Source organism: Pholcus phalangioides, unplaced genomic scaffold (assembly GCF_987345545.1).
Source record: "Pholcus phalangioides strain wild (caught in Gottingen) unplaced genomic scaffold, Ppha-v1.0 ptg000007l_1, whole genome shotgun sequence".
Taxonomy (NCBI): domain Eukaryota; kingdom Metazoa; phylum Arthropoda; class Arachnida; order Araneae; family Pholcidae; genus Pholcus; species Pholcus phalangioides.
The window spans coordinates 4,149,586-4,161,708 of NW_028301600.1; the positions used below are offsets into that span (position 1 = coordinate 4,149,586).

General features: G+C 38.9%; 1 protein-coding gene across 1 annotated transcript; it reads left to right on the forward strand.

Moving 5' to 3' along the window:
- Positions 1-4,733: 4,733 nt before the first annotated feature.
- LOC149084811 (uncharacterized) lies at positions 4,734-5,546 on the forward strand. The gene has a single exon (XM_089233809.1). It carries the CDS (start codon positions 4,734-4,736, stop codon positions 5,544-5,546), a length of 813 nt encoding a protein of 270 aa, XP_089089935.1.
- The last annotated feature ends 6,577 nt before the right edge of the window (positions 5,547-12,123 follow it).

Consider the following 12,123-nt stretch of genomic DNA (forward strand, 5'->3'; position numbering starts at 1 on the left):
TATTTTGCCTCAGCTAGACCGTGAGCCACGCAAGCAGTACGAAATGTCGCTGAAAAACACGGAATATCCGGAATGGGAAGAGTTTGTTGACTTTTTGCAAAGAAGGAGTCAAGTGCTTGAAAATACTCAACGAGTTTCCTACGCGAAATCTAAATTCGATGCATTTTCAAAACCTAATAACCAAAGCGAATGCAAAGAAAAATTCCTGCCCCATTTGCGGAGAGAATCATCCAATTTATAAGTGTAGAACTTTTCATAGCCTTTCTATTGAAGAGAGAATATACGAAGTAAAAAATAAAAAACCGTTTTAACTGTCAGGAATCCCATAGAGTGCGGCAGCGATAAGAGATGCCGTATGTGTGGGAAGAAGCATCATTCATTAATCCATAGAGAGGATGCACAACCACAAAAACCAAAACAAAATGAGTCCTCCTCTGAAAGAAAAGAAATCGGGGCTTGTGAGACCAAAGGTCCCTACACACGCTCAGTTATACCTGCGCAGTTATGCCTGTGCAGTCCAACTGTGCAGGCATAACTGAGCGTGTGTAGGGGCCGTCAGTTGACCTGCGCAGGCGACCTGAAGGGAATGGTTTTTCGATTCGGTATAACTCTACAGTTATGCCTGCGCAGGTATAACTGAGCGTGTGTATGGGCCATCAGGTATAACTGTGCAGTTATTTTTTCCCGCTTTCTTATATTCGCCCTACTTTCTTCCCTCTTCTTTTTTCACTGATAATGTAATAGAACAATAATAACTGAATAACATGTTTTGGAGAGGGATTCCATTTAATTAGAAGAAAATCTTCTAATGGCCTAATTTTCACGATATTTTCTTACAATTTCATATCGAATAAAAAAATCGAAATAAAATTTCAGAAATATTTCGACCATTGTTAAAATTCGCAATTTTGTTTCTGAAATCACTCTTTTCAATAAATTTGCCCGAAATTATGCACCGAAACACACAAACTCTATATTCAAATAATGTGCTATGACTATTAATTGTTTATTGATTATTTAGAGAAGAGGTTTTTAACCAGGGTTCTTGGAGATTTTAGGGGCCCCGCGACATCGGATTATTTTAGTATTCTTTCACATGTACTTCCTTTAGAAATCAAGCAGGTGTTTATACGATTTAGTTAATGTTTGCAATTGTTTGCAATTTCAAACGCAGGATTCCTACTCCTTTTTTGACCGAAAACCAGCAAGCATCAACAGGACAAAAATCACTGCAATTTATTATTTTCTTTTACATGTAATTCTTAATGAATCTCATTGAATTTGTTTTTTGGACACATCTCATCAGATTGCAACGAATTTCAATTTTCAGCTCAAACATTGAAAGAAAAAAATTCAGATGAAATTACGCTAGTTAAACGTAAGAAAACAATCGAAAAATTCTTTGAGAGAGATATACGATTGAAAATATAATTATATCATTGAGTAATACTATTAATATACATACTATGCTTCATAATAAGTCAATTTCTATTTGAGTTGAATTAATCGTAAGAGGTCGCGTGAAAATGCAGTTTTCTTTCAAGGAAAAACACTACTAAGTTACCGTAAAAATTTTCAAGTCAAAAAAATTATTTTTTTTAAATCGACGCTATCGCGAAAAGAAAATACTTATCATACGATGCTGAAGGAGCATGTATCCGCTATCTGTATATTCAGAGGAGAAACGATGCTTGTTTTCGAAGATACAGTCGACGCTCGTTATGACAACTTCACGTTATAGCGACAAAGACTGGTAGGGTAAGTCCCAAATGTTTTACGTTTTACTTATATAACGACCGTCCCAATCAGGCCCAACCACACCCCCAAGTCTCCCCCTCGCTACGACCTTGCTCCAAATATAACGTCGATTCTCGACGGGACGAAGGTGTCGTTATATGGAGCGTCGATTGTAATACCAAAATTTATCTTTTATTGCCTATATTGTCATAATCACTGTAGATATGGATAGCATTCTTGATAAGCATGAGTAGGCAGTAGTGCCTTTTACTTAAGTCATGAAAATCGGTCATTGTGAGAGGTATATATTTACAAAGGCTTCCTTGGTAAAATGGTCTGAGTTTTCGAAAACTGATGTTTTCCTCTCGTCCCCCCATCACCCCCTTGTGTCCATTCATAGCCTGAATAGTCCTACTTTGGGAAACACCAATTTCAACACTCCACCAGAGCTTAGTTCAGAGTTCAGTTTAGTTTTCACGACTCGAGGTTTATAATGACGAGTGATCTTCTAAACGGGCAGCGCGAATGTTTGGAAGAATTCATTGAAATGTATAGGAATAAGAAATGCTTGTGGCAGGTGAAAACTAAAGATTACCATAACAAAATTAAGAAAGATGATAGTTATAAGAGATTGGTGTGGAAAATGAGAGAAATAGATCCTCTAGCGAACAGAGACAGTGTTGTTAAAAAAATAAACAGTTTGAGAAGCAATTCCCGAAAGGAATTGAAAAAAAAAAGCTTTGAGTAAGTATCTTGATCCATTCTGAGAAAATTATGCCAATCTTTTGGTGCAAATCTCAATTCCTGTAATAATTTAACGTGCGAATATTGTTGCCTTTTTTTAACCAATCTTTGCTCCACGTTACCCGTTTTTTTCAAGTTAATAACTTTCAGTGCCATAACCAATCCAACTACACCCAAAGCATCATCTGTGGAAATCATACTAGAAAATTCCGAACTTTATAGACTATGAAAAAATCCGAATTGATCAAAAGACCGCGAAGACAGAGATCGAAGAATGAAAATATCCCCACAGATTGCCTAGAACCGGTTCCAGAAGCTTCGCCTGCACAGGTATAACTGAATGGTGTGGATGCATCGAACCGTTCAGTTATGCCTGCGCAGTTATGCCTGTACAGGTATAACTATGCAGGCATAACCTGTGTGCCGCATCTTCCAGTGTTGACAATTGCTTACATTCGAGCGAAAAAAGGGGATGCGTTCTGTTGCCAAGTCAACAGCAATAGTTTACATTCAGAGGCCAGCTGGTGGGATGTTTCCAATACGCGGTTTACTCGACGCCGGCTCTCAAGTCAGTTTTGTCAGCAATGAGGTGGCAGACTCTTTACGGCTTCGGAGAGACACTGTAATAAACGTTCCTATTGCAGGACTGAATGACTCTATTCTGAACATAAAGAAAAAAGTAACAGCGCTAATCGCTAACCGCGAAGGGGACTATAGTAAAAAACTTGATCTTTTAGTTGTTCCAAAGATAACAGATTTAACGCTTGCATTGAACTTCCTAGAAACTACGCGGATCCCAACTTCAATATTCCGCAAAAAATAGACGCATTGCTGGGTGCAGAAATACACTCATTGCCATAAAAATTTGCGCACCCAGAAGAAGTCGTCAAAATGAAACGAAATTTTACACATGTAAGTACTACGTTGATATAAGTAAGTGATTAGAACATCCAAGAAAAAGGATAATTTATTGCAGAAAAAAGTACAGATGAACAGAAGTTTTAGTACTCTGTTGGACCCCCTCTAGCGCGAATGCACGATGCGATACGAGCGGGCATTGAGGCATACAAGTTCCGTATGATGTCCTGAGACATCTCGTTCCACAGTTGCTGTAAATGCGCCTCTAGTTCGACCAACCTCGTAGGGTGTCCAACTTGCCGTCCCAAATGATCCCAGATATGCTCGATTGGTGACAAATCTGGGGATAGAGCAGGCCAGGAAAGGGTGGTAATGTGGCGGAGGCAGTCTTGTGACATCCTTGCTGTGTGTGGCCTAGCATTGTCTTGTTGAAAAATGGCTCCTGGGAGCCCTGGCATGAGTGGCAACACATGTGGCTGAAGGATGTTATGGACGTACCGCTGGGCTGTCATTGTGCCATGGATCAATATTAGGGGTGACCGTGTATCGTAAGCAATGGCACCCCATACCATGACACCAGCTGTGGGAGCGGTGTGTCGCTGTAAAGTGAAGGCAGGATTGAAGCGTTCACCACGGGGCCTCCACACACGAACACGATTGTCATCACTGCTCAAGTTGAATCCCGATTCGTCGCTGAAGACGACCTGGTTCCATTCCGTTGCAGTCCAATCCCATCGTGATCGACACCACTCCAAACGGAGGCGTTGGTGGGTGGGTGTCATTGGCAGCACACGTAATGGGCGCCGCGATACCAGATGTCCTTCAGCCAGGCGCCTTGCGATGGTTCGGGAAGACACAGGGGCCCGTAGTGAAGCTGCTGCCTGTGTCTGGATAGCGGCCAATGAGGCAGTTGGCTCTACGCGTGCGTTTCGGATGAAGTGACGGTCTTCTCGACGACTGGTCTGTCGAGGGCGTCCTGAACCTGGTCGCCGTGTAAATGACGTCTCTTCTGTCCACTGGTCCCAACACCTCCTCACAGTAAAATCAGAACGGCCTAGTTGACGAGCTACTCGCCGAGCTGACCACCCAGCTTCCATCATACCGATGATTCTTCCCCTATCAAACTCTGACAACTGCTCATATGGTCTTCGACGGTGGCGTAACGGCATGTCTACCTCAGCATTTCCTTTGCAAACGATTAAATACACTCCAGCAAGCTCTGCTTACCTGTTTTATACTCCAAGGAGAACGAAGTTCAACGCCCTCTAGTGGCATTACGCAATGCGCAATCACGCTGCATTTCTAATCATTTGCATATCTGCCCGACATGTACCTTCAGGCCAACTTTCGTTTTGATCCCACAATTATTTCTTGGTGAGCAAATTTTTATGGCAATGAGTGTATTTTACGAGTTATTGGAGAACAACCAAATAAAATTGAAGAATGAGCCTATCAAGCCTATCATACTTCAAGCATCTGTGTTTGGTTGGATAGTAACAGGGACATTCCAGAATGCGGTAACCTACAACAATCTCCATTGCCATTTAACGAGTTATCGGGATGAGGTTGAAAAGGTTTTGGCGAAGTTCTGGGAACTGGAGTCAATCGGGATAATGGACGATCCTAAATTCAAGGACACCGACGAGGCCAAACAGTTGTTTGACAAAACAGCCTGTTTCAAAGACGGACGATATGAAGTTAGCTTACCATGGAAGAGAGATTGGATAGAGCTGAGTGATAACTTTAGTGTCGCAGAGAAACGATTACAGAGCCTTCTCAAGAGAATGCGGTACGATCCGACTTTGTTTGCTCAGTACCGTGAAGTACTAGACAATTACTTGGATCAAGGGATTATAGAGAAAATACCATACGAGGAGTGCACTGATGGAAAACCAGTATACTACTTGCCACATCAAGCAGTATTTCGAGCAGAAAGCGTCACGACAAAAATGAGAATTGTATTCGATGCAAGCTCTCACAAACCAGGTGAACTGTCCTTAAATGACTGCCTTTGGACAGGTGTTAACTTAAACCCGAACATTTTTCATTTGTTGACGTACTTTCGTCTCAACAAAATCGCGTTTCTTGCAGATGTCGAGAAAGCATTTCTACAGATTTCTCTTGCGGAAAAAGAAAGAGATGCAGTGAGGTTTCTATTCACCAATGCAAGTTGCATCGGCGATCATGCCAACGTGCAAGAATTTTGATTCAAAAGAGTATTATTCGGCGTCAATGCCAGCCCATTCTTACTTGCTGCTACGATCAAAACACACATAGAAAAACAACGCGACAATTATCCAACTGCTACTGAAGTGCTCGACACCTGTGTTTACGTCGATGATCTAGTGGCTGGAGAAGACAGCATGGCAGAAGCATTGCGAGTCTCTCGTGAAAGTAGAGAGATCATGAGAGGTGCCAACATGAATCTTCGTAAATGGATATCTAACGATCCTAGGCTGATTCATCTATGGAAGAAAGAAATATTTGACGTCCATCCTTAGCATAAGGACGGCATCAACATGCACAAAGTTTTGGGAATGTCATGGGATGCTTCTCATGATTGGATATCATGGACCTTGTGGAATTCCTGAAACAAAACAAAAATACGAAATGCTTCTTATTGCAAACAGCAGGTAGAATCTTCGACCCCATTGGACTACTTAGCCCCTACACGATTAGGCTGAAGCAGGGCCGGTCTTGGACCTAATGGCGCCCGGTGCAAAAACAGGAGTCAGCGCCCCTCCTTCCCAGACGCGAATCCAGAATGATGTGTCAGAGGAGGCATTTTTTGCTAGTCATTATTCATTCTACCATATTATCAGAATCTTCGTGTGGTGAATCGTCCCCATCGCTCCTCTTGGTTGGATATTAAGGGACGAAGAAGTCTGAAAAACTTCTAGAATGGGATTACTGCTATTGAAAAAAGCATAAAACCCAACTTGTTTGATTTAATTAAGAGATTTAAAAACATTAAAAAAGGAAACGTCACACATTTATGCAGGATAACTCATCACAAAGGATCTGTCTTCTTCATAGCTATTTTAATTAAATTTTTATGGTAAAATACTGTAGTGCACGCATCACGTACGGGCTAAGATGATAATAAAAGTGGTTAAATTAAAGTGATATTTATGTATGATTTCGTTCATATTTATTATTTATAAAACTCATGAACTCTCTTCATTTGAAATTATCCCTTTCAGACCCAGTACTAAGAAACAAAAGGGGCAGCAAACACCAGCTAAAGCACCGGGGCCTGCAACTTGGGTAGGCCCGTAACTATTCTGAGGCAACTTGTGCGGTGCAACGAGCCGAATTTTTTGGGGGGGGGGGAGGAGGCGCTTGTAACTCTTCCTTTTTCTGAACATAACCATTTCAAGGAGACTACAAAAAAAGTCTGCCCGAGAAAGCACGCTACGGCCTTAGGAAAGAGGCAAGGCCGTCTTAAGAGCATCATGGCCCCCGGGGCCAAGTGGTTTTTCTGAGGCCTATACCTAGTAAATTCTAGAAAATTTTAACTAGATCTCATTTTCGTGAGGCTTCCGGGCCGCTCTCGGGTGGGCCCACGCGTTAAGACGGCACTGGGAAGGGATTGTTTTTCTCTCTGTGTAGATTTTTTTTTTTAACCTTAGCGACTTCGGCTTTAATCTTAACGTTAACGCATAATTCTTGAAGTTTGGGCTGAACATCTCTGAGGTTAAAAAAAGAATATCTAAAGTGAAAAGAAGCAACCCGCACGTTTGTGCATACAGGGTCTAAAAGGATTATGCATAATCGCCGGTAAAAGTGATAAATGTTGCGAAATTTATCAAACTTACCGAGACGATTGGTGATTATGCATTACCGGTATGCTTTTCCGATTCAACGCATTTACCGTAACAGACATTTAATTCTATATTTCATCAGCTTCAGAAAACCTCATTTCAAATATACGAAGTTACATATCCGAAATTTCTCTTATATGAAATGTGGATTTGCCGCTGCCCCCCTCCCCCATCCTTGTTTTGGATATGTAAGGTACACTACTTTATTTCCATATTTCCATGGAAGTCGCAATTAACCTACCTATTCTGCTGCGTATAATCCGTACACACATTATACGTTTAAAAAAAATTACGTTGAAATAAAAACAAAACGTCGGAAATGAATTTCTTATGGTGGATCGAAGTTGCAGGAGAAGAGTGATCTTAACTTTGAAGTGGCTTTAGTGCGGACAAACCACTGCGTCTTATCTACTACTTTATTTTTTTTCTGAGAGAGGTTTCATTAGTTATAATTACGTTACAAATTGATTAACACAAAAACATGTTTTTTAAATATTTATAGATTGGGTATATATGCTAGTATAAAAATTGGCATTTTCTTTACAAAACTGCGTTAAATAACACCCCCCCCCTTCCTCCTTGAGAACAGGGCCGCATTTATGTTTTTGCCGCCCCCTCCCGTTTCAGTCTAAATATTTACTCCTCCCCTTCTACCCCTCCCATGCCATTACTAATAAATCATAAACACACAAAAGACAAAAAAGTGGTACTGTATATAATTGCTCCTAAAAATTTCACTTCTCTGTCCTGTTTCCGTATCCTATTCCAATCCGTAATGATTGCCATATAACTCGGGGGGGGGGATGGGTGACTGCTCAACCTCCTGCCCGTAGGCGTCTACAAATTAATGAAAAACACCGATAAATTTAATTCCAATGTACGGTGCATACATTCGAATATGGAAGTATCTCAGCACCAATCAATAGTACCGAGATACTTTGGGTCTAGGTCAATTCGTCGCGGGACAATTCGTCGCATTCAATTTGTCGCAGCGTCAATTCGTCGTGCTACAAACTCGTCGCGGTACAAATTTGTCACAGACTCATTTCGTCGTGGTACAAATTTTTCGCAGGCCGCAGACTCATTTCGTCGCTGTACAAAGTTGTAGCGAAGTCATTTCGTCACGATGTTAATTCGTCGTGACAAATTTGAATTGCCTTGAAATTCATATGTTTGTTGTGATCTTATAAATAGGGTAGTTGCTTTAGGAGTAAAAAATGGAACTAATTTTTTTTTTCTCACTTATTGGAAATGTTCCCCCTTCCCCATCTGTCTTAATTTTTAGCAAATGAAGGAAAGTATTGAGTGAAGACATCGCGGGACATTGGAACGCGTACACCAAGATAATAAATTGGGATCCAATGAATTTTTAAAATTTAATTTTCACCATATAAGCCGCATTTCTGTCTGGATCGGGATTTCCATTTCTCGCAGTGAGGGGCGTTGGGGAGCTCACCCAAATAATAAATTGAGATCAAATACATTTTTGAAATTTAATTTCCACCGTATAAGCCGCATTTCCCACTTTTTGTCGGGATTTCCACTTCTTGCAGCGAGGGGCGTTGGGGGTGCACATCGAGATAATAAATTGCGATCAATGTGCCCCCCCCCCCAACCCAACATGATTTCTATAATTCCCTATTAAATGTATCCATGTATAACAGCTGCGAAAAGTCTTATTTTCAAATTATTTTTTTGTAATGCAATGTACATTTCAAATCACTTTGTATTATCGCAGCGAAATAATATTCAAACACTCCGACCATAGGTGCCAGAAACTGGGGCCTGATCCATTTGAGCCCCCCCCCCTCACTCCAATAACTCATGAATATACAATGTAATGCACCATTTCGCCTCCTGAGTACGGGTTTGAGTCCCTTATAAACGGAATGGATGGCGATTTTCAGCCCCTCTCCTAATGTTTCCTTCATGTCGGCACCTTTGACTGGCCCAGGATGCCGGAAGTGTGTGGAACTTGTGGGTTCTTGTTTTGATCTTGAAGTAGGAAATTTTGATTTCTGAATCATTTCCCTGGGTGCTCATACCCATTCCATAAAGTACCCTGGGCACCCACAGCATCCCTGTCTCTGACACCACTGCACATGTCAATCGATTTTTGATTTTCTTTTTCAACTCTAAAGTAACAACTCTCAAATAAAAAGAATGAAATCAGACTTTTAATTAACCCATTATATGTAACTTCTTGTACATGACACTCATACGGCTCCAGTCAACGATTAGTAACAATTTCTTCTTACAACACAAGTGAATTAACATTAACAGACAATAAAGAATTATATTTAAAGGGTATATTTCCTGGGTGGGGAGGGGGTATGTGGACTTTATCCCAAGATGACAAGTTCAAGTGAAAGGGCTTAACCAAAATTGAGTAATTGGTGATCACAAGAACATGAATTAGAAAGGAAAAAGGGAGGCAAGGTTTGAATAGCCCACAGATGGGGAAACTATAAATCCGCCTTTGATTATAGCCTACATTTATGAGGATAATTTTAATTTAAAAAAAAATCATATCGTACATATAAACACTCCACAATATCTAAATCTTTATTTATTTTCAGTGCCTTTGAGTAACATTTTATTTGAACACTTATCTAACGTGAATATCGCAATAAAAAGCCTGATGATGATTAATAGAATAACAAGTGATGCTATTTTAAACTATCATAATTTTCCTTTTTTTTTAACGATACGTAGGAGAAGATTTCAATTTATTGCAATTTGAATCGAATTCAAACAACTTAATTTAAAAAGTACTACATTATTTTTTGTCATCCGTATAATCTGTATCTCCGTTTTATGATACAACAAAAAACTCAAATGAAGAAAATTAATTATAGCCTAATTCACACATTCAATTGCATCAGCCACCTCGTTGGGCATTTTGCCTGTTGTGGCGTTGAATTTGTATTTGTATTAAACGATTTTCTAATTTCGGAACATGAATTATGGGGGAAAAACTTTTAAACACACACGTAAACCAACATATCATTTCCACGCTCGTTTTTGCCAACAGAAATATGTAGACCAAGCACACCAACCTTGTACCAAAAACTTAGACGCTAATGAAAACTATGTGAAAATATTCAAACAAGCCAGCCAAAGATATGCGACTGATTATAAACATAAGATTAATGGTTATATTGTATCTATGCGACTGACCCATAGTCATCTTTCTTATTGGTGATTACATTGCCTTTATCGGTGCTCATCCTGTGGGCATTATGAAAACTTCATCGAATCGTCATTCATAAGCATTGTACATTTCCATCCTTGATCTGCGCCCAACTCCCTTCGCTGTGAGAAATAGAAATCCCAACAGAAGCGGGAAGTTCAGTTTATACGGTGAAAATTAAATATTAATTTAATTGAATTATTAATTAATTAAATATTTCAGGTTCTTATGGTGATACTGCAATGGTAAATGTTGGTGACTGAAATAGGGGGGGGGGGAGAGAAACTCCCGAGCCTATGGGGCAGATAGAAGTTTACAGTTAAAGAGAGGCTCCACTATGTGTAATTTGGGGAATATCACACTAACCGAAATTTTTCCGCATGATATTGAAATTTTATCACAGCAAAAATCAATTATTTAACATTTCAAACTTTATAAATGAATTTTCAAATATAACAAAATTTTTATATGCAGTTAAATTTTTAAATGTAATTGATATTGTAATTTTAATTTCGATGACCTGTCCGCATTGTGCAAAAATAATTATTTTCAGTAAACTGCGTGTGCACTTTTGTTCATGTTTTTATTTCACACGTGTAAGACAAAACCTACATACAAGCTCGCGTGTAACATGTACAGTGAAGAATTGACGGTTCGACGCGCGCGCATTGATTCTGCGCTGTAATATATAAATTGACACTGCGACAAACTTGTACCGCGACGAATTGGCACTGCGACGAATTTTTACCGCGACAAATTGAGGCGCAACAAGTTGAGTGCGACAAATTGTGTGACCGGCTACGAAAATAATCGCAATACAAGCTGCTTCTTGATACGATATAGAGATAAAAACGTATGATTATTATAATAATATTGCATAAAGATATTATGATATATATTTTTTTAAACTTGAAATTTAATTAACACATATCAAGACAAATACAGAACACAAATACACAAATTACATTCCAATATTAAAATTGGCATATATATTTATAATTATTATATCGTTGAACATAATACGTTTAGTTAATTTTTCACATCAGATGTCATTTTTCTAAGACCGGGATTACACTATAAAAGTTTTGTAAGAGATCTTTTATTGAACTTATAGTGTAATTCCAGCCTAAGGCTATTTTAAGAGAAGCCTAATATGCATAAGCTTCTCCAGTCTAAAGCTATCAGAACTTTCATAAAATTTTTATAGTGTGACCCCGGGCTAAGTGATTTGAAATCAATTGTATTCTAAAATTTCAATAACTTCAACTTTGGTCGGGTTTACACTATAAAAGTTTGATAAAATATCTTTTACAAAACTTGAAAAACAACCAATAAGAATTCACGCTTATTGGTTGCATTTTCAAGTTTTATTAAAGAACTTTTCTAAAACTTTTATACAGTAGTTTAATTTTGGCCTAGGCCGGGATTAATCTATAAAATTTTGATAAAATTCCTTTTATAAAACGACAAGTACAACGAATAATCTTATGTTTCATTTGCTCGAATGTAACCGATAAGCTTATTGTTTGAATTTTTCAAGTTTTATAAAAGAACTTCTATAAAACTTTTATAGTGGCCTTAGGCAAAGATTACACTGTAAAAGTTTGATAAAAGTCCTTTTATAAAACTTGAAAAATTCTACCAATAAGATCACCTGTTGCATTTTCTACAATGTAACCAATAATCTTATTGGTGGAATTTTTCACGTTTTATAAAAGCACTTTTATCAAACTTTTATAGTGTAATCCCGGCCTTATATATATACTA

Coding starts and splice junctions, on each gene's coding strand:
- LOC149084811 (XM_089233809.1), top strand. CDS start 4,734: ATGAGTGTATTTTACGAGTTATTGGAGAACAACCAAATAAAATTGAAG.